Below are 26,126 nucleotides of genomic sequence, written 5' to 3'. Positions count from 1 at the left end.
TGCCAGCGATCCCACGGCCGCGCTTGCTGCAGCATTTCAGGTTGGTAGTACTCTTTCCTAGGTTTTTTTTTTAATGCGTGTTTTCGGGCTGAAGGGGCAGATCGGGGACGGGTGTGCGCCGCTTCCCAGATGTTGCGGTGTGATCGCGTCCGTCTGCTGCGCCCCCGATCCGTCCCTCTTGCGGGGCAAAACCTCCCGTGTGACCGGGGCCACTGTTAAGTTTTACTGAGAAAATGTATGAGAAGTTCTTTGAACTCTTTAAAGTGCAGCAAAAGGTTATTTAAAAATAATGGCTTGGGCCCTCTGAAAACGGGGCCATTGTGTCTCATAGCTTAACCTACATCATGCGCTTGTTGTGATACTGTATGAGAAGTTCTTTGAACACTCTAAAGTGCAGCAAAGAGCTATTTAAAAATAATGGCTTGGACCCTCTGAAAACATCTGCTTGTGCAAGATCAGTATTTTTCAAGCAGCTGCCCTGACCTGGTTAGCCCAGGCAAGCCCAATCTTGTCAGATCTTGGAAGCTAAGCAGGGCCGACCCTGGCAAGTGTTTGGATTGGAGACCTCGAAAGAATAGCAGGGTTGGGAGGCAGAAGCAGGCTATCAAGCTACTTCTCTGAACGTCTTCCATGGCCCACTAAAGGTCGCCATGACTTCCAGGCATGGGCACACACACAAATACAAAAAATATATATTTTTCAAGCAGCCCTTGTGAAAGTGGGAGTGCTAGAGGAAGCATACTCTGTGCAGCAGAGAACAGCAAGCATGGCACCATTTAGGCACAGGAGCCAAACTGATCATTCTTCCATCCAGGGAAGGAAAACTGCAAATATTTTGCAAATACTCGCATATATTTCTTTTATTAATCAGCAAGCATTCTTTTAGCTAACAAGCACACGGTCCCATCAGGTACGCACTGGAAAGACTCCATTCTGAAATAATGAGAATCCTTCCCTAGAACTAAGCTCAGGACAAGTCCCCAAAACTGTTCAGAGTGAAACCCTAGGAACATGAGATAACCAAGCCAAAACAAGGACTGCAGTCAGTAGCACCATAGACACCGTTCTAGCCCTCCAGGATGGTTCAGCAGGCAGAGAAGCAGGTCAGGCAGGGAGATACAGGGTTCCAGAAAGCAAGGAGGCCCGGAGAGCCAGATGGCATAAAAACCCGCAGTTTAAATCTGCAGAGAGATATGCCAGACATACAGTGGTGTAATACTGAATTGATCACTAGAGGGAGCAAAACACTTGTGGAACAGGAACCCCCCCCCCCCCCAAGCAACAGGAACACGCCAGTGAGGAAAATGAGAATGTGGAAAAGCCCACATATGTGGTCACTTTCATGACTCTTCTCTCCTGCTGCTACAGTCATCTATACCTTCCAAAATTGTTCACACCATGGGGATCAAAATGAGAGGGGGGAATGCAAGGAGAGAAGAAAATGAGCCCAAAAAACCCCACCTGCCCTTCCATAAGCTTCCTTTGTGCCTGGCAAGAAAACTCTGTACAGCCAATGAGATTCAGAAAGCTCGCCTGTACCTGACCACATAATGGGAGAACTTGCTCAGCTTGGCAGCCAGGTTCGCGGCTTCTCCTTCCAGCCTGAAAACGTCCAGCAGCTTGCGCTCTGCCTGCCTCTCTAGTTGCACGTCGGTCGGTGGAAGACTCTCACTAGAGGTATGGTCTGGCACCATGAGGAGTAGCAGGTTCACCATCCACTTACTCAGGATGTTGTGGAACTCGGTCATCTGCAGCGTCAAGCAAGGGAGAGTCTGGCTCAGCTAAAGCCACAGGGCAAACATGAAGGGTGCTTCTGCATGGGTTATTGGACCCAAGTTCGACACTGTTGGGAAGCAGGTTTTCCCCCTTTGCTTCCCCACAGCATGTTGTACATTTCCTCTCCTTTTCCTTTCATTCCCTTACAAGCTCACCGATTCACAAATCTTGAGCCGCGTAAAATTCTTACTCATCATTATTTTGACATGAAGGATAAAAGGACTGAAACAAATCTTGCTGCCGCCAAAGTAATCTCAGGATCGTTATCTCTAAGTAAATAAAACAAAGTTCCCAAGGTGTGGGGAGATGACTGGTCAATAATAAATGGCCCGATACGATCATCCCTAAAGCCAACGGTATTCAATCAGGAGATGAAGTGGCGTATCGATCTCGTTGAGGCCTCGGGGACAAATTCTATCTCAGAATAAGGCCTATTGGAAAACATTCCCTGTGAAACCATGGAGGTTATAATATTCAGTCTCACAAATAAAAAGGCTCTGCAATAGCGTGGTGTAGTTAAACAATACATATAAGAAGGTAAAGATTTTGGAAAAGAAATACCGAAGGACAAGGATGAGCAGGTATGACAAGCTCGTATCAGACGTCCATGACCAATTTCTAAAACATGCTTTTTAATCAAAGAGAAGGCTTTTGATTTATCCACGCTGGAGATAAGATCAGTCGTCATACCAACTAGCAGCAGTTTCTCATCCAAAGTTTTCATCCAAGTACATTTGAAGGAATCCGGTTTCAGGGCAGTTAGTAAACCATCCTCAGCAAAAAGCAGTTTTAATCTCAGTTTAAAGGCATAAAGCCATGCTGTTGCTTCTAGGGTTATTTAACCCTGTTTTGGCTCACACGAATTTATGACTGGAAGCCTGAAAGCAAGGTTGCCACAAAACCATGCAGAACACACAACAGGCTACGGACCACTAACATCCCATGCAGAAGATTAACAGAAGGTCCAGTTGGAGCGATAGACAGACAGACAGACAGACAGACAGACATTTCGTTCAGAAGTGGGATTATCTATTAAAGGTAAAGCAGAGAATAGGGAAATGCAAGCATGAAGAGCTAGCATTGAAGGGGAAAGATAAGGCTTCGACCTCATTATCTCCATGTGGGAAAAAATGTCATGCTTAAAGTAGTATTATTGCAAGCTAGGAAGAGAAACCATCTTGTGTGCCCCCAGTCCCACTCTTATCAAGGCATATACATATATGCAGGCTGATTAACACAGTAAGAAGTACTGTTTTGGGTTTGGGACCCCGTCCTATGTAACAGTAAGATGTGAGTTGTGGGTCCTCCTCAATTCCCCTGCATGCAATACCTGACTTGGATCAGAACAACAGCATGCATGGAAAAGGGACTTCAACCTTCTCCCTGTCCCATCTTCCCAGCCTGAAATGGTCTGGGGGATGTTATTTGGTCAACTGTACCCACAGACAGAGGAAGCTTCCTACTGTCTCTCTGCATGATTCCCTGCCCTTGCCTCCTTTCGATCAGTCTTCACTGCAGGGAGGGGTAACTCTCCCTGCATCCACTATGACTCTGCATTTCAGTTTCATTACAAAGATGCAGCAGGATTAATGCCTCCCAAGGAGGCTGCCTGTTGTGCATCTGCATGGATTACTGCCCTCAGCTTGCTTTGTTCCATCAAAACACACATGAAGGAACTCATGTAGAAACAAAAGAAGTAGGCTCTTCTGAAGATGGGTAATTCTTATACTTACACCTAGGAAGGTTTACTTTCAGAGTCTGTAAGAGTGACATCTGCCTCCAATTAACTAAAAAGAATTGCCTGTTTTATCAGAAGTTTAGCAAAAAACCTGCATACATACTTCCTGGGTAAGTTGGATGTTTCCTTTCTCAGCACCACTACTGGTGGTCAGGATCCAGTGCTGAATCTTCTTAAATATATCCTCTGGTTTTATCCTTTAAAAAAACCCAAAATGTCCACATCAACAGTATAATTTCACCAGCCTCACACTTTCCAAAATCATGACTGAATATACTTTGAAGAATCATTGCATTATCTGCAGAGAGTGTCTTACATCTGAAATACATTGTGGGACTCACAGTTCTATGAGCAATTCCTGTGCAGTGAGGGGTAAGTTGTTCATGACCTGACTATGAAACTGGCGCCAAGGCAGGGGTGAATGCATTAAAACCGTGGCTAAAACCTTTACGGAAAAACAGCCTCAAGTATGAAAAACAGCGCTGGACAGTGAAAAAGCAGCAGCAAAGGGTTAATCATTTCCCATCATCTGTTCACCCCAGTTGTATCCCTGCTCCAGCTGCTTTTCTGCAGTATATTTGTGTAGACAGATAAGAACAAGTGCTCCAGAGAAGGAAAAACCAAAAATCCTGAAAAGAATCTCATCTTACGGGACATTAATTATTCTAAGCCTTCGGTCCTCCGGGGTTTCGCAGGAACCAGTGAACTTCGACAGATCAGCCATCTGAATCAGCCAGTCACTAACGGTTTGGAAAAATTTCACCCAGTCATTTTCAAGCATCCCAGCCTTTTGCTTGTTGGCTAGCATTCTGAATGACCAGTCTTCCATACTATTGATCAGACTTGTTAAAATCCTCGTGACCCCTGGAGAACACACAGATACAAAAAGAAACAAGAATTCGAAACTTTAGGATCCAGCAGGGCGAGGGGAATTAACACAAAAGGCACAAAACAGATTTAAATGTTCCTGGAGTTGCAATTAAAACAAAATTGCCATTGCTTCTAAAGAAGGCAATGAAGACACATCCTTAATTAGCATTAATTAGCAACCTTAGCTAGCATTAAAATACATCATCATCCTTAACTAGCAAGCAACATGGGCCAAATCCTCAACCCACTGTCCTCAAAAAAGGCCTGCTGTGAATTCTCATTGACACAGACACTGCTTATCCATATGGTCTCTTCTGTTAGTATCTAGGTTTTGGATTTGGCCCACAGGGTATAATGCCATAGAGCCCACCCGCCAAAGCAGCCATTTTCTCCAGGGGAACTGATTTTGGCCATCTGAAGATCAACTGTAATAGTGGGGGATCTCCAGGTGCTACCTGGAGCTCGATATCTCTAATGGAGAGTGGAAGGAAGGAAGGAAGGAAGGAAGGAAGGAAGGAAGGAAGGAAGGAAGGACCCTGAGGCACAGAGAACCCTGACCCTTAGGGTTGCCAGTCTTTGGGTGACACCTGGAGATCTCCTGCTATTACAATTGATCCCCAGGTGACCAAGATCAGTTCCCCTGGAGAAAATGGCTGTTTTGGAGGGTGGGCTCTGTGGCATTTTACCCTGCTGGGGTCCCTCCCCTCCTCAAAACCCGCTCTGTCCAGGTTCCACCCCCAAAATCTCCAGATATTTCCCAACCCAGAGCTGCCAGCCCTACCAATCCCACTTGCGTCAGGTAGTTGGACCCCCAGTAAGCTTGATGGCTGACTGAGGATTGGCAGAGGGGGGAAAAGGTAAAAAATTCCAGGTGACAGATGACTGATTTATTATACAAAAGCCTTTAAACATTTCGCTGTGCAGGATTCATCAGGGGAAATCTAGTCAGGTAGTTGGACCCCCAGTAAGCTTGATGGCTGACTGAGGATTGGCAGAGGGGGGAAAAGGTAAAAAATGCCAGGTGACAGATGACTGATTTATTATACAAAAGCCCCTAAACATTTCGCTGTGCAGGATTCATCAGGGGAAATCTATAAAAACATAATTTTGCATTTAATACAGAGAATAGAAAGACCTCTTGATAAAAATTACTTCAGAATTATTAAAAATAGTATTAAAAGGACAGGGTCAAAATTAATTGCCAAAAATAGGTACATATTGGTCAATATACAATATGAGATAAACAAAGTATACATTGGACATGAAGCAAGACAATGAAAAAATATAATATATGAAGTAAATACTGACCAGAACATTCACCTAGTGCTGGAACTGTCCACAGCAATTAAATTCCTTTACACTGGGGAATGACACAACATTTTTTATCCATACAGATCAGAGTTTAACCCATGAGGTGCCAAAGTGTGCAACCTTAAAATCCACTCAATTTCCTTTTTTAACAGAACTTTTTCATTATGACTGTAAGAGTTATATAAACTCCAACAATTGAAATCAGTGGGTCCATGTTCTTTTTCTATAAACTGCTGTACCAAAGGTGCACCAACTATTCTGCAAAGTATGTTGCGCCTATGTTCTGTTATGCGTGTCTTTAATTTTCTACAGGTCTTCCCTACATATATTTTATCGCAAGAACGTCTGTTGGCATATACAATCACATCTGAATTGAATGTTGTGAAGTTATTGAGAACATATTCTTTTTTATCAAAGGGATTGATAAAAACTTTTCATATTTTGAGTTAGGTTACAAACACTTGCCGTGGTCTTCGGACATATCTGCTCCTGGAATGGTTCTTTGTAGGTTCATGGGAACAAAGGTGTTGCTGTGAACCAGTTTGTCTTTTAAATCAGGTGTCTTTTAAAAGAGATCGTTGTCTGGGGATTGGACCAGATTCTCCCCGCTGGCAGCCTGACATTTTAACAGCATTACCATGACCCAGGTCGCTTCTCACCGTTTTCTCCGCCAATCCTTACAGCATACTGCTGATGGAGATGTTCACAGTTCTTGTTGATATCCTCCAGCAGCTTCGACTCAGGAGGCATCTTGCCGTTGAGAGTCTTGTGGCGGCTGAGGATGCCGTTTCCCAGCTCCATCCACTGTTTCTGAAGCTTTTCAGCTGTCACTAGGGGCTCCTTCCTTGTCAGGTGCACGTCCCCCCCAAACAGATCCAACTGTTTATTCAGCACCTGAAAGGAAAATCCAACAAGCACCGCCGTTGTTAGCTCCTGAAATCCTTGCTAAGACTGGCTGAACGCTATAGCCTTCTGGGGCACTTACATCTTGCTCATCTTAGGACCAAAAACAGAGGTAATGAAGGAGAGGAACAAAGTACCTACTGATCTTTTCCCCCAGTTTTACTTTATTGCAGCTTTGAGAGGCTCCCAGTTTTGCAGAAGCAGTCATTTTTGGGGGGCGTGCGCTGTGTGGGAAGAAGGAGGGGGGGGGGGGGGGGGGAGACAGAATACTTAACCATTTGCCTGCTGAATTAGTCTCCCCTAGATGAGCCCTGCCTAGTTAGTACTTGGATGATAGACCACTAAGAAAGTCCAGGGTTGCTATGCAGAGGCAGGCCATGGCAAACCACCTCTCAATGCCTCTTGCCTTGAAAACCTCATGGGGTCACCATAAGTTGGATGCGATGTGACAGGACTTTCCACCAGCACCACCAGCTGAGCCCTGCAGGGGCTCAGTACCATTTCCCTTGTGAGTGGGAAAGCACCTTAGAGGCCATTTTGTTTTGGGGGAAAATGGGCATAGGGGAAGGGTTAAGCATCCCCTACTCCTGTTGATGAGGATGCACCTTCCCATATCCAAGTGACGATAATTCTTTAAAAATATTAGGAGATGCCTCATTGGTCTCCCTACATAGTATCCCATCTGACTGTTATGGAATCTAGTGAGACCATTTGAGTTAAGCACTGCTAAAGGTAAGTAGGTAAGGACCTGATCAGTAATGGAATGTTAAGATCACTGTGAACTCCATGTACGTCTCTAAAGTTTCTAGCTACCCAGAAGTATAATCAAATACCAATAACAACCACAGCATGTGTAGTGGTTAGAGTACTAGGCATTCTTGGACCTGGGAGAGCCAGGTCTGAATCCTCACACTGCCATGCAAGCTCTCTGGGTGACCTTGGGCCAATCACATTCTCTCAGCTTAACCTATGTCACAGGGTTTTTGTTGTTTAGTATGGTGGTCAAGAGCAGCAGGCTGGAGAACCGGGTTTGATTCCCCACTCCTCCACATGCAATCAGCTGGGTGACCTTGGGCCAGTCACAGTTCTCAAAAGAGCTCTCTCAGCCCCACCTTCCTCACAGGATGTCTCTTGTGGGGAGAGGAAGGGAAAGGAGGTTGCAAGCTGTTCTGAGACTCCTTCGGATAGTGAAGGGCGGGGTATACATCCAATCTCTTCTCTCTTCTTGTGAGGATACGAATGATCTTTTAAGCCTCTTTTGGCCCCCAGTGTGGAGAAAAGTGAGGTACAAAAATATCTAAATAATAAATGACTAAATTATTGCAGTACACGGCATTCTGAGTGAGGCAAAGCCCATCCACCAGGGTGGCTGCCTGTGTGCATGCTTGCAAAGTACGTGATCTGCATAAGGTGAGGAATAAAGAGAGGCATGCAGATGGACAAAAGTAATAAATAATACAGTGCCTTTTGTAACTGGTACTGAGAAGCCCTTACCTTCTCCCAGTCTTTGAGGTCCACCATGATTTCATCCAACAAAGCAGCTCCTTTTGCAGCAGTATAAGATCCTCTTCCATTGCAGGGTCAAGAGAGAAGGTAGGAATGATATTCCAAAGAATTTATCTGAGTTTTTCCCCCCTACAACTTCATTTATACCCTGCCTGCCTATTGAAAGAGGTGATCCTGTAGATATGTGCTTTCCACAAAGCGCCTTGCAGGTGATAACCAGCTCCTTGAATTCCACCAGGTAACTAAAGACCAAAGTACACAATATGATGAACGAACCCGAGTTGCTTTTCCCACAGCCACAGAGCAGCTGCTGGGAATGTCATTTTTAAAAACATGGGGGAAGAAGGGGCTCCTACCTCCCTGCTGTGCTGCTTCCCAAGCTGAAATGATTGGGGGGGGGGATATTGGATAACTTTGGAGCTGCACATGGAGTGTTCCATGCAAGTGAAGCTCAAAAATGGGGCATCCCCCCCCCCAGGCCATTTCAGCTTGGGAAAACAGCAGGGCAAGGGAGAAGGCAGGAACCTCTCTGACTCCCACAGTGTGGTTCCAAGTTAAATCGGGTCCCTGCCAACTTTAAAAACAATGTTTCCCACGGCTGCTGAATGGCTGCATAGAAAGCAAGTTGGGTCCTGGACCCATTAAAAATATACTGTGTCATTTGACCCTAACTGGTAGCCAATGGAGGACCTGTAAGATATGTAATCAAGCTGCAGTGTTCTGTACCAGCTGGATTTTTTGTGTTCTCCTCAAGGGCAGGTCCATGTACAGTGCATTACAATAGTCCAGCCTTGAGGTTACTGCAGCATGGATCACTGTGGCCAGATCAGCTTGATCAAGCTGTTCTCTGGGCTAAACGAAGGTGAAAGAGAGCCTATTTTCCAGGTGCACTAACTTGCTTCTCCAGCGATAATGCTGGGGCCAGTATAATCCCCAGAATCTTCAATGGAGTCAGCAAGGATCAGCTGAACCCTTTAAACACAGGAAGCACCAAACTGTCCAAGATCTCAGACTTTTTGTATTATTATTTTTATTTATTTAATTTATACCCCGCCTTTCCAACCAGTTATCACCTCCATCTTGTGAGGATTCAATTTCAACTTGTTCAACCTTAGCTGTCTAACCACAGCAACCAACCACTTGCTTAGGAATATTACAGCAGTGCCGTGCAGTCTGGATAAAGAAATACAGAGCTGGATGTCATCCGCATATTTGCTGAGAGACAGTGGAAGAAACTGCAGCCCCCTTAATAGCATGTTGTTCTGAGGCTGGGCTGCCCTGATCTATGAGCACAGGTCTATTAAAGTGGTTTAAATGTCACCAGAGTTCCCTCGGGGCTGACAAAGCAACCTTCATATTCCTTCTTTTGGAAGGTGACACCTCTCAGAGCTAACTGGAAGGGGCAAAGACAGAAACTGGAGGCAATTTTATAGTTTAAAAACTCGAGAGAATGGCCTTTAGTACTTAATACTGCAAACAAACTTGTGTTTTTAGTTGTGGCCTAAGCATTACTACAGTTAAGACCTGTATGTCACGAAACCCTCCAGATTTTTGGCTACTCTAATGTCAAGGTGAATGCAGGAGGCAAAGGGCTACCAACAGGCCTGGGAAGAAATGTCCTCTCACCATAATAGAGGCTTAATGTGTGGTAATGGGGAGCTGAAGCATTGTATGATCTGGAACGAGGGGTGAGTAGTGTAGCGGCCAGGGCTTTTTTTGTAGAAAAAGCCCAGCAGGAACTCATTAGCATAATAGGCCACACCCAACAGCAGAAACTCATTAGCATATTAAGCCACACCCCTGACATCACAGCTCATTAGCCTATTAGGCCACACACCCATGTTACCACACTCACCTTTTGCTTCTTATTCTGTTTACTTTGTTTGTTGTCAAAACCCTGGGCTTTTTTTGTAGCAGGAACTTCTTTGCATGTTAGACCACACACCCCTAATGTAGCCAATCCTAATGAGTTTCTGCTGTTGGGTGTGGTCTATTATGCTAATGAGTTCCTGCTGGGCGTGGTCACCTCAGGAGCCAGCCGGAACTCCGTTCCTGTGCGTTCCTGCCCAAAAATAGCCCTGGTAGCGGCCAAGCTTGCAGATGACACCAAATTATTCAGGATGGTGAAAACCAAGACTGATTGTGAAGACCTCCAAGAGGACCTCCACAAACATGGTGAGTGGGCAACAGTGTGGCAAAGGAATTTCAATGTTGGTAAGTGTCAGGTGATGCACATTGGGACAAAAAAAATCCCAACTTCAAATATAGGCTGATGAGGTCTGAACTTGCTGAGACTGAGAGGAAAAAAGATCTTGGGGACATAGTGGATAGGTCAATGAAAATGTCAACCCAGTGTGCTGCAGCAATGAAAAAGGCCTAGAGTGTTATTAGGGGTTATTAGGAAAGGGACTGAGAATAAAATGGCCAATATTGCAATGCCCCGTATAGATCTATGGTGTGGCTTCATTTGGAATACTCTTTACAGTTCTGGTCACCGTTATCTCCAAAAGGACATTGCAGAGCTAGAAAAAGTACAGAGGAGGGCATCCAAGATGATTAGGGGGTTGGAGCGCCTTCCCTATGCAGAAAGGCTGAAGTGTCTGGGACTTTTCAGTTTAGAAAAGAGACAACTAAGGGGGGTATAGAAAGTTGACCAAAAGATCTTTTTCTCCCTCTACCAAAATATTAGAATTTGAGGGCATACAATGAAGCTGATGGGCAGTAGGTTCAGGATGGACAAAAGGAAATACTACTTTACACAGAGAGCGATTAAAAAGTGGTATTTGCTGCCAAGGACGTAGTGATGGCCACAGGAATAAACAGCTTTAAAAGGGGATTAGATAGATTTGTGGAGGATTAGTTTATCAAAGGATACATGGAGGATAAGTCTATCAATGGCTACTAACCATGATGACTGAGGGGGACCTCCACATTCAAAGGCACTAAGCCTCTGAAACCCAGAGCCAGGAGGCAACTTCAGGGGAAGACATCAGCCTTTATGCCCTGTTGTTGGCCATCCAGAGGAACTGGTGGCCACTGGGTAAGACAGAATGCTGGACTAGATGGACTATTGGTCTGATCCAGCAGGGCGCTTCTTATTTTCTTATGGAATGAAAGTAAACATTGCAATCTGGAAATGTAACACCCCATTCAGCCTCTATTAAAGCAACAGGACATTTTTTTTCTCTTCAGGCAGTTGGAAAGCCTAGGTAGACAATTCATAACCACTGAAGAAACATGACCACTCAAGACTCACAGGACGTGATCCCGGAAGTGACTGAGCCATCCATTCAAGGCATTCTGAATGGTGTTTATTTGCTCCCCGCTAGATTCTTCAACTTGCTTCAGCTCTGTGTCAATTCGGCACAAGAGCCCTCGGTACTCCTGCGTCAGCTGCTGCAGGCTGGAAAGATCTGTGGCATCCTGAGCATGTCGTCAGAGAAAAATATTAGGGGGGGGGAATAAGAAATTAGACTTTTAATTAATAAAAATCATGTATAACTTCCCTCTGATGGACATCTGCTGAGTAAATAATATGTTTGGCTCATCCCCATAGTACACACCAACAAGACTACAATTGCAATACTTTTTTTTTTTAATAAAAGCAATACTCTTTGGGTGCACTGAGATAGGGTCACCTGCTCTTGAGAGCACTAAGCACAAGGCCATGAGTCCCAGCCACATTGCCCGTTTCTGGATTACATTAGGCCTAGGCTCAACTAACATCAGGCCTCATGCAGCATTGATTTCTCCACCACCCTCAGAATCTGAGCAGCAGTATCATCCCAAACAAGTTACAACGTGCCTGCCATAGCCTCTGTTAATAACTCCTGATACAGCCTATGTTACGCTGACAAGATGTTATCACCATAATACCATCCTGGAGCCCTGACTGACTGGGCATAGGTGAGCCTAGGCATGCTGGAAAGCAATATATTGATCAGATAACCCAGAGAAGCAAGGAGAATGCCTGCTTACAGGGAAGGTGACTGAGAAAACACAGATGTGTCTTTTGCCTGCAGAGTGACATCTACCTCCAATTTTGATCTGGGGCGGGGATTAAACCTGCATCCACAGTGTCAACATTCTGGGAAATACTGTGCCAGTCTAAGGCTATGCAACATGCATAAGCCATGGAAATACATAGAATCATAGAGTTGGAAGGTACCTCCAGGGTCATCTAGTCCAACCCCGTACATTAGATTTGCTGATGCATATTCATTCCCAAAATCATCTTTGGAGGACAGGCTACATATATACATACATTCTTCGATGACAATTGGATGATGCTGGGAGGACTGCACATGCATCGGCTTCCACTGTACTTATAATCTATTTAGAGATGACAGCAAGTAATGGGCTGGATCCTGCGGAAGATGCCCACAAACCAAAGAGGTGTGTGATTTTCACCTCCTTCTCTTCTCCCCCTTCATGCTATTCATGGGGCTCCCCACTTTCCTAGAAGAAGCATCTGTGGGGAGAGTATTTGCGGATGTAGCAGGAGGATGGGAGGTAAGGGAAGTCTGCTCCACTTGGAGCAACGTTCCATGGGATACAAGCTACCCAATTTGGTAACTTGCTACCAAACTCGGCCGGGCTTCAAACCCAGACTTCTTAGCAAGCTGGCACCTCAATGTGACTATTTTGAACTTGGCCAAATTTGATTCTGTACAATGAAAGGGTGTTGGATATCTCAATGGCTTGTACTACCCTAGGTTGAGGTCCACTGGATGGTGCTTGCCAATCATATGCCAATAAAGGTCTGTGTATGTGTATGTGTGCTTGCCAAGCTTTCCAGAGTGGCATTATAAAAGAGGGATAAGGGGTCCTCCTGCCAACCCAAGGAGGACAACCCGTTGATGAAACCTCGATGGCAGAAATCCAAGCATATCCTTTCTATTTCACCAAAAACATGTTCTACTGAGGGAACACACCACACATTAAAGCCTTGCACCAGAAAAATTCCCTCTCAGTTTATGTATGAGCATTACCCAAGCACAATAAATAACTTAATGATAGATCGATTCAAGATAAATACTACAGCAGGTGATAGTAGGCTGGATTATACGTTGTATTCATTCTGTCGTGTGAGTTGATTCGCATAAATGTATGTAAGCAGCACCATGTTTATGTAACTATTCTAAAACATTAAAAAAATAAGGTTTAAAAAACAAATACTTGCTACACTATGGTCAAAAAACTGCAGTGCTACTTAAGATACCACTAATGCAATATCTTTCACAACCAGCACAGGGAAACATATGAGCTGATTTCCTTTGTCCCCTAAATTCCAGTATGGATCCCAGCCCACAAGCAGGGTAACCTTTGAAGGGCCAGTTCACACATTGACAGAGTCCTTGAGTCCCCACATATCCACTCCAGGTTCTGTCAATCAAATGCAATCTGGTAGTTCTGTACTCGGGAACACAGTGTGAGGCATATGCAGGCCCAATGTGGATCAGGACTGTGGTGTGCAGGGAGAAGAGGCATAATCCTCCCCCCCCCCCAATTACATTTTCCTGACTTAAAACAACCTCAAGCAGCTGCTATTTACAGTCTAAAAAAGGTAAAGGTTTCCCTTGCTCAAAAGCCAGTCAAATCCAACTCTAGGATGCAGTGCTCATCTCTGCTTCCAGGCCAAAGAGCCAGTGCTGTCCGAAGACATTTCCGTGGTCATGTGGCCAGCATGACTATACACTGAGGCGCATGGACTGCTGTTACCTTCCCACTGAAGTGGTACCTATTTATCTACTTGCAATTTTTTGCTTTTGAACTGCTAGGTTGGCAGGAGCTGGGGCCAGAGACGGGAGCTCACTCTGTCATGCGGCACACTCGGGTCTTGAACTGCTGAACTACCGACCTTCCGGTCTGCAGTTCAGCGTCTTAACCACTGAGCCACCGCAAACCCTATTTCAAACTGGGAGAATGGTGCAGAGGGGGAGGCTTGAGCATCCTATCATCATGTACCATGGGCCAAATCGAAATCTAGTCCAAGAGAACCTGGACTAGATGCAGCAGACACATGGGGGACATGGGAAGATTATAACGTGTGTACAGGCCCTGTGACTATGGAACATAGGGACTGTTAGGCAATCACATTCCCAACCTCTCTAGAATGAAATTACTTTTAGAAATGCCTGGCGCAAGTGTAGAAGTAGCACAGTTTCCTTCAGTGCCACCACATCACACCATCCAGCCTCCTGAGTCAAAGATCTACCTCTGATGCCAAAAGTACGACGAAGTGCCTCATGACATTGGTCCAAGCCTTTTCACTGGCGTACAGCCTGCGAGCCAAGATCACCTTGTTCTTTTCTATCACCTGGAAAGACACATTAAGGGATGATTAGAAAGACTGGGAGGGAGGGGGTGGGAAAGATAGCTGGAGATTCATGAGCTAGTTAGAGATGAAATTAAAATATCTGCAACCTGACGCTACGCATAAGGAGTCAAAAGGGTTACAAACATATAGACATGCAGGGACTATACCCCAATTATTTACTGTAAGATGCACCAAATATCTGTGAGAGCCTCTAAACAAACGTGCACATCCTCTTTGGGTCAGAAATAACTTCTGCCTTGGAAAGCAGCAAATCTCCTGGTTGCAGCTTCCCAAAGACCTCTACAGGAACCAGAAGCTGCTGGACAGGGCTGGTCAACAGCTCCAGATAATGTTCACTGGCTGCACCTTAAGCCTGCTGTGCTTTCTTTTGCCACTTGTCTTGCTCTGACCTTTGAGCCTGACTTCATGTTAGGTTTTCCAAGGTCCCTATGGTCAAAGGGCTTTGCCGCACTGTGTGCTCTTGTTGCTTCAGAGGTTTTTTTCCTGTTCTGCACATGTGTTGCTCCCTCTAGCGGTCAATTCTCTATTACATCTTTATGCCTGGCGTAAAAACCTGCAGTTTAAATCCGAAGGGAGGTATGCCAGACATAAAGTGATGTAATGCTGAGTTGACCACTAGAAGGACCAGCATACATGCAGAACAGGGGGGAGGGGGGGGACAGAACAACACGAACACACAAACAAGGAAAATAAGAATGTGAAAGAGCCCAAAACGTGTACTTCTAGTTCTGTGCTGAAAACATAAACCCAGGCATGCGTGTGCCCAAATTTGATTGGGACAACAGGGTACTAGAAGAAGTGGCTTAAGCCCCCCCCCCCCCCCAGTTTCTCCCACTGAAGCAGCCCCAAAGGGCGCTATTTACCTTGTGGGGAAACCTAGATGTACATGGAGCCCCACAAATAGCGCCTCCCAAGGCTGTTTCAGGTTGGGAAAACAGTGCAGGGGGAAAAGGCTGAAGCCCCTTCTTATTCTTCACCATAGTCCCAACCTGAATTGGGTCCACATATGCCTAGGAACTTATAATATACATTTGAATGCAAGGACCAGGAGAAGATGCATAGGAAAATATAACATGTATTTAGGCTCTTTCTTGGACCTCTTCTGGGCCCCACTTGCTTTGCTGCCTGTTCCCTGCTGGTTGAGGCATGGTAGGGAAGGGGAGTATCACTCATCACCCATACTAGTCGAGTTAGACAACTACAACACGCTACACGCGGGGCTGTCTACTGGAGATCGTTCAGAATAGACTGTTGGTTGGGATATGGAGAACCTGTCACATCTTGTAAGTACTTCACCGTTTTCAGTGGCTAACAGTTTGTTCCTGGGTACAATTCCCAGTGTTGTTTTTGCCCTACTAAGCCTTAAATAGTCTGGGAACGTGGTATCTGAAAGACTGTGTACTCCCACATGAACCTGGCCAAGATTTTCAGTGGAGGCCCTTTCTCTGAGGGCCCCCACCTTCAAAGACAAGGACGCACAAACGAAACAAGCCAAGTTCATGCAGGTCATTGACGAATGAAAGTTTGACGTGATGTCCTTCTGGCTCAAGTCTGAAACCTCCCTCCCGTCTAAGAAGCCCGAATGCAGCCTCTTTTGTACGGCTAGTACAAAATGAAAAGTACTGCGCTCACCCGACAAAGAGAAAGGAAATACAAATCTAAAGGCTAAAACATTTATCAGAAATAACGAATTTCATAACTGACAAAATAATTTAAAAAATGATCAAAATGATGATTTCAGGCCGTCTCCAGCCGAAGCACCAGACCATTAAAGGGGAAAGGTACTATTATCAGAAGCAAGAGGACATTGGGCCTCTTTCTCCAGCTACCTTGAGGGCAAGGTCATACGTAGCACCACTCCAGAGTTCTTTCTCTTCGGTTAACTGCTGAATCTGTGCCTCGAGTCTCGCTCTCTGCAATTCATACAGTTCACGGTATTCGTCCAAAAGGCTTAAGAGAGTAAGACATGAGATGTTAAGAGGGTGCCGCCTTTCCCTTCACCAGAGTTCCATTAACTGCCTATGTGGCGTCCAATACAGATTGGTCTTCTCACCTGTCCAAGGGATGTAGTGGTTAGACTGTCAAACTAGAGTTCAAATCCACATTCTATAATGACACTCGTTGAGTGACCATGGGCCACTCTCATGCACACACGCCACACACACACACACACACACACACACACACATAGTCTCACAAGGTTGTTGTGAGAATCAAATGAGGAAGGGAGAACCATGTATTCTACCCTGAGCTCTGTGGAGGAATGGCAAGGGAAAATGCACTTGACTAGACTGTCTGGGACAATTTTCCAGAAAAAGCGCTTTTTTATGACGTAGGAGGCATTTGGGGTGTAAAGTGGGTAGACAGGTTTCTTAATCGTAGTCTGAATATGCTGACTACATGTATTCTGTTCATGAAGCTGAATTCTCAGGTGAAGACCTAGAAAATTTGAATTCAAATGAATTCCAAATTTAATCTGGACTCAAAATACTCCAACGAAGTTCTGATTCCTAGACAGGCTTGTATAGGAGGAAATGTGAGCTGCCCAAGCTTGTTTTCTCTTTCTGCATAGCATAGTAGCTTGAAAGGGAGGAAACATCCCTTTTTAAAAAAAAATGAATTACCTGTTCCAGAATTCTGATCTTCAGGTTTTGGAAAGAGCCAACTTAAGCAGAGATCAAAGGGAAGGGATTCATATCTGAAGATGGCAGCAAGGCTAGCCCAATCTTGTTGGATCTTGGAAGCTAAGCAGGGCTGGCCGTGGTCAGTACTTGGATGGGGGACGACAGGGTCATGACGAAGAGGCAGGCAATGGGAAACCACCTCTGAATGTCTCTTTCCATGAAAACCCTACAGGGTCACCATAAGTTGGCTGCAACTTGACAAGGAAGGAAGGAAGGAAGGAAGGAAGGAAGGAAGGGAGAGAGAGAGAGAGAGTGAGAGAGAAATGGCAGCAAGATTGCAAACGTAAAAGAAGATACTCATCCTCAAACACTAGCTAATCCTCCCCCATGATCAGAACTAGTCTCCATTTACTTCCTCCTGCTTCCTGTTACAGCAACAGCGTCAAAATCTGATGCAGCAAAACAAAAAAATGCAGATTCCTGCAGCACCTTAAAGACCACTACATAGCCTATGGTCCTCACTGCCACAGAATCCTGGGATGGTTGATACTGTGCTGATACTTTAAATACAGGTATTAAAAGATCCATACACATTCCCAAGTCAAGTGCTAACAAAATATTAATGAGGGCCTAACTGCATGATACTTTGGTCTTGGGTTGAGCCTCAGATCAGCTCTGGGGACTGGCAAGCTGATGTGTATTAAGAGTTCCTTGGGGAAAGTTAATTCCCAGGCGTGAGGGGGGGCTGATTCAGATCAGAACTGCAGCATGGGGAAAAGGAAGCTTAAGCCTCCCGCACTCCGTACCCTATTCCCTGACTTGAAATGGCCCCAGGAAAGCTGTTCAAACCCTTGGGCTGAAACTGATGGGCTATTTATTTATTAAAACAGGTATAGTCTGCCTTTCCTTGTGGTTCAAGGAAGCTTTTGAGGGTGGGAAGGGGGGAGAGATTTGGGATTTGTTATTTTATTTTTCGTTTTCGCTGGGGATGTTTTTATTTCAGTCCAGTGTGCAACAGACATTAATGTTGCAAAATTATTCCATTATGAAGAAATTTGAGCTTTTTAGGGGGTAGTTCACAGTACAAGAATGAGAAAATTGAGCATCTTTGGAGCAGGCACCATCAAACTAAGCAGGAAAATGGGGTCACTGCTTTTCATCCAAAATGCTTCCAGTCTTTCAGTAAATTTGTCAGCTGAGGCATTGCCTCCTATAATGAAAATGACAAAATTGAGGCTGATAAATAACATTTTTAAATCCAGCACATTCACAGTGGGTAGAAAAGCTGTTTGCTAAAAATCCCCCCTACCTTGTTCCTTTGGGAAACAAGTCAGAAAGAAAGACAGACTTAGACTTACCTTGAACATAATGTGAAAGACAATACTACTACTAATCATCTGGAACATAACCCAGCCAACATTTAGCACTAGTATTGATTTCAGCATGAGAGAGTGCAGGCTCCACTCTTCCATGGGAGTTAAAGCAGGCTTCATTTTGGCTAGGCTCTGCAGGGGTATAGCTACATGTGACATTCATCGCGTATAAAGTAGCCTGTTATCTGTTGTGAAATGCGAACAAGCCCTTCAGTGAATTTGATATGCCTGGAGGCGTTTGCCTTAACATAATGCTGAGCTTATGTCATTTCCCTTAGCAAGAGAGAAGCAGGCAAAATTATTGGAGCGAGACAGTGGCAGACATAATGTATAGCAATGTGCTAAGTTGTACTACCTAGAAGAGCAGGTACCTAGGTTCTATAGCCAGTGATGAAGTCCAAGAAAATCGGTCAAAATATTTCAGGCAAAGCTGAGGTTATGTGGTAACCAGGGCTTTTTTTCAAGGAGAGCATGCCAGAATGGAGTTCCAGAACCTCTTCGACAAAACTCTTTTTAAAATGTTTAGAAGTTTGTGAGTTTTCAGTATACAAATTGAAAACTTCATTTCCCTCTTGAGAGTTCCGGCACCGTTTCCCCCACTATTTGATGTGTGTGACAGGCAAGCCAGACCTGCAAGCCTCGAATGGTGGTTGGGCGCCTTGCCTAGCCCAATTGGAAGAAATGACAAATCAGGCTGGAAGTGACATGTTGCCAGTGGGAGGGTGGAAACTGGTTAATTGGCTGAGGGTTTTAGAAGCCAGAGCAGGATGGGGTAGATGGGTAGCCAAGGATAGAGGAGGCAGAGACAGTGACACTGGCGGTGAACCCAGAGGCAGCGCCGCTGGAAGGTGCTAGAGATATAGGAGGGTAGGTCACGCCAGGGTGCGGTGGGCTCTTTTTGTAGCAGGAACTCCTTTGCATATTAGGCCACACACCCCTAATGTAGCCAATCCTCCAAGAGCTTACAGAGCTCTTCTTACAGGGGCTACTGTAAACTCTTGGAGGATTGGCTACATTAGGGGTGTGTCACTTAATATGCAAATGAGTACCTGCTACAAAAAGAGCCCTGCCCGTGGCGTGAAGAAGTGGTAGAGCAGAACAGCGGTGGAATGGACTGTGAAGGGCTAGAGGGACTGAGGGCTGTGGAATGCACTCAAGGGGATGTGACCTGACAAGGAGGGGCAGGTCCAGAGAGGAAGGTCTCAGGAACCCTGCGCCAATCTCCATCAGAGGAGGAAGGAGGGGACATGAGGGACGTAGTGTCTGAGCCTGTAGGGCGCAAGGTCTTAGAAGTGATGGAGGGTCTGCCGCAAACAAGGCAGCTGCAGGGAACCTCACGGAGCTACTTACCTTGGGAGGGTACCAAGGTCTAGGGCTTGGCTAAAGGGGACATTGAATGTTAAGGGAAGACAGTCATTGTAATAAAGTGGCCAATGAGGAACCTCTGAGGGTCGCCTTGGAAATTTAACAAAAAGGGGGTCTGGTGTGAGGCTACATGAGAAATGTGACAATGGCCTTCCTGTTGCCTTTGTGTGTGTTGTTTGAGAAGAATTCTCTCTCTCTCTCTCATTTCTAGCACACTCACTCTTCACTCAGAATCACCACGTCAGGTTTGGGGAAGGGAGGGAAGGGAAGGAGACAGGGAAAAAAAATTAAGGGGATGTGGTGACTAATACCGATGACCTAAGATATGTTCTTGAATTTGCTGAGGAATAAATTATAGCCTGCTGCCCCACCATGTATTATAAGAGGATGTGTTGCTACTTTTTTATATGTCAGAATAAGCAGACACACAGGGGCTGATGCAGAATATTCACATTCTTCAAGCCACACACCCCTTATATACTGCCCCCCAACCCTTGCTGATTAAGAGGATTGACCAATCGTCCCTTACCCTGGGTTCCCCAAAATCCTGGTCCTGAACTAAACTTGGGACATGACATAATTTCAAGACTCTTGCAAGAGGGGTCGAAAGGAACAAATTGGCTCATTGTATGGGTCGGATCCTGTGACTCCATTCTGCTAATGACAAACTTTCCTCTGGCACAACCCACATCTTTCACAGGCGCACAGCTGCTTTTGCCCACAGAAGGCTCTACCATTAGTGGAGTGGAGTCACATGATCTGACCCCCCCATAAACAACCCTTCCAAGTTTAATCTGAAACTCACTTTGCATTCATCTCAGAATCCCATATTGCCTTAGCAAGCTCCTTATGGGTCTTTTCTGCATCGGTGGTTGCTCTGCGGTCATGTTCTCGGACCATCTGCAGTTCCCTGGGGTTGAACAGAGCAGTCACTTCAGCGGCCTTGTACAATCACAACTTTCAATCTCAAAGCGGGATAGAGAAAACACCAATCAAGTTCTTGACCTTGTCAGCCTTCCCACAGCTTCCTTGAATCTGAATAACTCCTCTGTGATATGCTTGTCCATTACCCTCTGGGCCATCATTTCTTTGTAGAGATTCCTGATCTGCCTGGGAATCCGGTCCAGGATATCAACGTATCTTTGTCTGCAAGAAAAAAGGATGTAAAAAAAGGGGGGGGAGTCTTGTTTCCTCCAAAATACTGAAAGAGAGAATCCTTTCCAAAGATGACTGGGAAACAACCAGTGTAGGAAAGGCATTTGCACGTAAGAAATTAGACACAGTGATGCACCCTGTGATATAGCTCTCCTCCCAACCTGGAGAAAGGGGAACACACTAGAGGTGCCGTGGGATTTATCAGATCCCAAATGGACATCAATTAACCACAGTCTTCCAAAAGAAAGACAATCTATTTTACAAAAGAACAAAACATCAGCACTTGCAAGAGTCCAAAACAAAAAAACTTAAACAAGAACCCAGCTACTGGAACTATCTCACTTTCTTTAAAGCAGGTTCTTGTTCCAGGCAACATCGCAGGCAGGAGGGAAATAAAACTTTCAATCTTGCTGCCACACATCAATTTCTCCTCCTTGTAGTCTGGTTCAGCCCTGGCTGAATCCTCCCTCATCGAGAGAGATCGAGATAAAACTGAGCTAATGATTTAATAAACACGACCTTTTCCAGCCAACATACAAAGGCTTCATTCCTGCCAAACATCACCTGTTAACAGTTTGTCAAATTAACCAGCACATACGGCTATTATCTTTCCCTTAACAGTAATGAAGTTTTAAAGAGCAAGGTGCAATTACAACTGAGCATCACAGACATTTAAACACATTTTAAAAATTCAAGGCTCATTAACAGTGGCTTATCTGGGGGTCTAGAGATCTGTCATACAGTTCATTCAACACTTTCTCACAAAATGAAAGTTCCTAGGACTAGCTGGGTACGTCTTGAAGTTAAACTAGCTTGGAGCATAGCTGTACTCTCAGCTATTCTAAACAACCAATGCTTTTCCCACAAGCCATTTCTACCAGTGGCAAGATTGGGCTGTGTGTCTGCTGAGTGAGCTCCAGAGAATGGCTCCGCAAAACCGGAGCCCCTGCTGCAGTGCAGCTACCTGAAGCATCTCTGTGAGCAGGCTTCTCTTGCACCTCTAAAAGTCCTCAGAGCTCAGAGGAGTGTAACTCCTCTCTTATCTCAGGACAAGGAATACATTACCATGTTCCGAGCAGAGGTCAAATTTAAATGACTGGTATCTTGCCCAGAATGATCAGCACAACGATAGCTCTGCTGTTACCAAACAAACATTCGTTTAGTGCCAACAGTATACTAGACACTAAGTAAGTCAACACCTGCCAAGAAGGATTCTCTGCGGATACTGAAATTTCCATGCTGGGGGGGTGGGGGATTCCATGCAGTGGCTGATGTATTCAACAGACAACAGTGGCAGCTGCCCCGGGCTACATGCTGGGGGGTTCTGACCACCCACAGCCCCTCTCCCTTCTGAAGGTGGAGGGCAAAGAAGACAGGCTCTTGCAGCTGTTAGCACCTGCCCTGTCTGGGTCTTGGATAGCAGGCTTGCAGCACTGGTCAATTGTACCTCTCCTTCTGGGGCTTGGGCAGCCAGGTTCCAGCAGAGGCGGTGGCTCCTACCCACTTCACATGGGGTGAGGGTTGCCCTTTGCTTGACCCTGGTGGAGCAGCAGCAGGGTGTCAGTAATTCTGGGGTCCCATCCGGGACTTTTGCCCAGGGCCCCAGAATCACTAAGACCTCCCCCTCCCCCCATTTCCAGGTGTCTGGGCTTTAGGTACCTGAGGCTTTGGGGGAGAGGGGCAGAGCCTGGGAACTGAAGGATGCTCTCTGCCAGAACAGGAGCAGAGCCTGGAAGAACTTGGACATTCTTTTGAAAGAGATTGCAAAAGTCTCCTAACTGCTCTCCAGTACAGTACTGCTCTCTTTCCAATGGTGAAAAGACTTACTTAGTGAATTCAGCTCTCATACTTTATTAGGAGAAGAACAAGACAAAGTAGCCGGCTCGCAGGCAGGCTTATATGCCCCAAGGAAAACACACCCACATACATCCAACACCCGTGAATGGTCTATTTACAGTGATTATATGATTTTAGGTTCCTGATTGGCAGGGAACTAGGATCCGACCGGCTATTGTGTTTACGAGCGAAGCTCAGGCCCTTCGCTTGGCCACATGCGGAACCGGCCGAAACCGGATTGCGCACATGGCCGGGTCAGTACACAACAAATGGGTTGGATGCAGTGTCTTCTCCACTTTCCTTCACCACTAACAGTCCCTTCTAAGCCCAGGAAAACTGATGCTGATGGTTGTGGGACCCACATGGAGTGATGATTGTGGGGATTGGTGGTCTGCAGTGAGGAGGGGAAAGGGGATGAAATCACCTTTCCTGTCTCTTACATCAAAGGAGCTCTGCTGGTGGAAGAACTAATTTTGTCCCCTTCCGCCTCCACTAAGGTAAAGGTAAAGGTTTCCCTTGCTCGAAAGATAGTCAAATCCGACTCTAGGGTGCGGTGCTCATCTCCATTTCCAAGCTGAAGAGCCAACGCTGTCCGAAGACATTTCCATGGTCATGTGGCCAGCATGACTAGACGCCAAGGCGCATGGAGCACTGTTACTTTCCCACAGAAGAGGTACCTATTTATCTACTTGCAATTTCTTGCTTTCGAACTGCTAGGTTGGCAGGACTGGGACCCGAGACGGGAACTCACTCCATCATGCAGCACTCGGGTCTCGAACTGCTGAACTACCGACCTTCCGGTCTGCAGTTCAGCGTCTTAACCACCTAACAAACCAGCAGGGTATTACGAGATGCAGGACCCATGATCCCAGCAATCACCTTCCCCAGAGTCAGAAGGCATTACTGGGGGGGGGGGGGGAGTGGAGAAGGGCCATGATCCTCACGTGAGTGGATCACCGGATGCAGCGCCAGGTGTTTTCAAAACACATGGCTCAGATTCTATTTAATTCATTAGTACCCTGCCTTTCTCCCTCAATGGGACCTGAAGCAGCTTACAGCATTCTCCTCTCCTCCATTTCACTTCCACAACGGGGTCCCACAGTGGCTTACAACATAATTCTCCCCTCCTCCATTTTATCCTGACAACAACTATCCATGAGGTAGGTTAGGCTGGAAGAGAGTAGGGATGCCAGACACACACACACCCCAGTGCGAGGTGGGATTCCCTGGTTTTGGGCACTCCTCTCTGCCCCACCCATTACCTCCCAAAAATGGGCAAGAAGCCAGAAATAAATGCGACGTAGGCACGTTGGGGACGTCGGGGGGCGACACTCTGGTTTTTGGGCAAAACTCTATGGTAGACGCTAATTCTACCATAGTTTTGCCCCAAAACCAAAGTGTCATCCCCCCAATGTCCCCAACGTGCCTACGTCACTTCCGGATCACGTAGGCCCTTTGTGTTTATTTTCAGCATTCCTCCCCGCTCCCAGTAAGTTCACCCCCCATCCGCCGCCAGCAGGTCCAAAGGAGCTAGGAGAAAGCGAGTCACTGGTCCAAGGTCACCCAGTGAGCTTCCACAGCAGAGTCGGAATTCAAACCTGGGTGTCTCAGATCCTCATCTGACACTGTATCCAACTACACTACACAGGCTCCCAAAATTAACTGAGTGCGCTTAACAAATTCCAGATTCTGTACCACAAGCAAGCCGAATTCTATAACCTGAATGACTGATGCAAATGCACGTCCTTCTGCTGTTCTGCATAACTGATTCTGCAATTGACAACTGAATCCTGCACCATTTATTCTCCTTCTGCTAGTACAGGGAAAAGCAAGAAACTGTGCAGACACAGAAGACCTGAGCAGCGGAAATGTTATTCGGTAGCCTCTGCAATTTCTGAGATTTCAGTGGGTATTGCACACCCTTGCAACCTTTTTTTTAAAGAAGTTGAGATTCCCCGGAAACCAGATTCTGCATCCTGTGCACTTCCACGGAATTCCAAAACACACTCCACCTTGCACACGTTAAGAGGAATATGAAAACTCCAGAATATGCTTCAGTACATGTATTCTTTGGTCTAACCCAATGAAGAGTAATTTTAAGATGTTGGACTGCTCAGGGAATAGGCCCCCGTTTATTCAATTCCTTACCCCCAAGAAGTATTCAGAGGAGCGCGGCCTTAGATTTCTGACCTGAGCTTGGAGAGCAGTTCTCCTCGTTCCGCACAGTCCACGCTGACTTGTCGGATGATCTCATGAAACACGATGTTGTAGATGTTCTGCTCCATCTTCAGCACTTCTAGGGCATTGTGCATCTTGGGAAAGACGTGGTGGGGAGAACAATTCAATACTGATCACTCTTACCAGAGAGCTCCCATTTGGAATCACACACTGTGAAAACCTTTGGTCTTTTCTAGGTTCCTGCTGGAATGATTTAATAACAAATATTTAGCAGGCGTATAGCTAGGGTTGCCAACCTCCAGGTGGGGCCGGAAGATCTCCCACTGTTACTACTCATCTCCAGACAACAGCGATCATTTCCCCTGGAGAAAATAGCTGCTGTGGAGGGTGGGCTGTATGGCCTTGTGCTCTGTTGAGGTCCCTCCCTTCCCCCAGCCCTGCCTGACCCAGGCTTCACCCCCAAAATCTCCAGGTATTTCCCAACCCAGACCTGGCAACCCTACTTATAGCACTTTTGAGAGTTTAAAGCAGTTTGTATATATCACTGTTGTAAACGTAAAACCACTAATGAAATAAATATTATTGCAGTATTTTTTCAGATGAGGGGCTGAGAGAACTAAGAGAATTAAGCTTGCCAAAGAATACCTATTGTGTTCATGGCAAAGGCGAAATCTGAACTGCTGATAACAGTTTCGTCCTAAGCAGAGTTATGCTCTTCTAAGCCTACTGAACTCAATGAAGGATGTAATTCCGCTTAGAATGACACTCTTATGCATTCACAGCTTGGTCCCTTTACCCCCATGTTACGCCTGCTCTCCGCTACATTACCCGTGGAAGAGTTCTTACCACTGTAAAGTTTCGACTCCTCCGGTGGAAATTCCACACTTAACAGGGTATCATTATTGTCAAATGCTCAGCAACAGTTCCAAGTGTACCACAGAGCTTTGAAGGGACTTCCAAATGGACTTGTTTGAGTTTTAGAGTGAACATCAGCTTGCCAGCTCGTCTCTGGTTCTCCCTTTATTTCTGCCAATTTTGAGGCAGCCACAAAAACCAGTAACAGAGGAAATGAAACAAATGGGGGGGAATTACATCAGGAAACTTTTAGAATTAGATGTATAACCATAGCCAGGAACTGAATAACAACTGAG

General features: G+C 45.7%; 1 protein-coding gene across 1 annotated transcript in view; it reads right to left on the bottom strand.

Moving 5' to 3' along the window:
• The window catches only part of AXDND1 (axonemal dynein light chain domain containing 1), a 59,959-nt gene that overhangs the window by 17,665 nt on the left and 16,168 nt on the right, over positions 1–26,126 (bottom strand). Inside the window, exons 9-20 of the mRNA XM_015426672.1 lie at positions 24,988–25,109; positions 20,812–20,952; positions 20,612–20,716; positions 16,274–16,394; positions 14,322–14,423; positions 11,361–11,527; positions 8,093–8,165; positions 6,355–6,589; positions 4,170–4,378; positions 3,783–3,790; positions 3,618–3,711; positions 1,540–1,748 (exon numbers count right to left, since the gene is read on the bottom strand). Coding sequence (XP_015282158.1) covers positions 1,540–1,748; positions 3,618–3,711; positions 3,783–3,790; positions 4,170–4,378; positions 6,355–6,589; positions 8,093–8,165; positions 11,361–11,527; positions 14,322–14,423; positions 16,274–16,394; positions 20,612–20,716; positions 20,812–20,952; positions 24,988–25,109 — 1,586 coding nt within the window. The remainder of the gene's footprint in view (positions 1–1,539; positions 1,749–3,617; positions 3,712–3,782; positions 3,791–4,169; positions 4,379–6,354; positions 6,590–8,092; positions 8,166–11,360; positions 11,528–14,321; positions 14,424–16,273; positions 16,395–20,611; positions 20,717–20,811; positions 20,953–24,987; positions 25,110–26,126) is intronic.

The sequence above is a fragment of the Gekko japonicus genome, unplaced genomic scaffold (genome assembly GCF_001447785.1).
Source record: "Gekko japonicus isolate JY-2015 unplaced genomic scaffold, Gekko_japonicus_V1.1 scaffold2396, whole genome shotgun sequence".
NCBI lineage: Eukaryota > Metazoa > Chordata > Lepidosauria > Squamata > Gekkonidae > Gekko > Gekko japonicus.
Note: the sequence above shows the minus strand (reverse complement) of the source record. Positions and strands in the feature narration are given on the sequence as shown.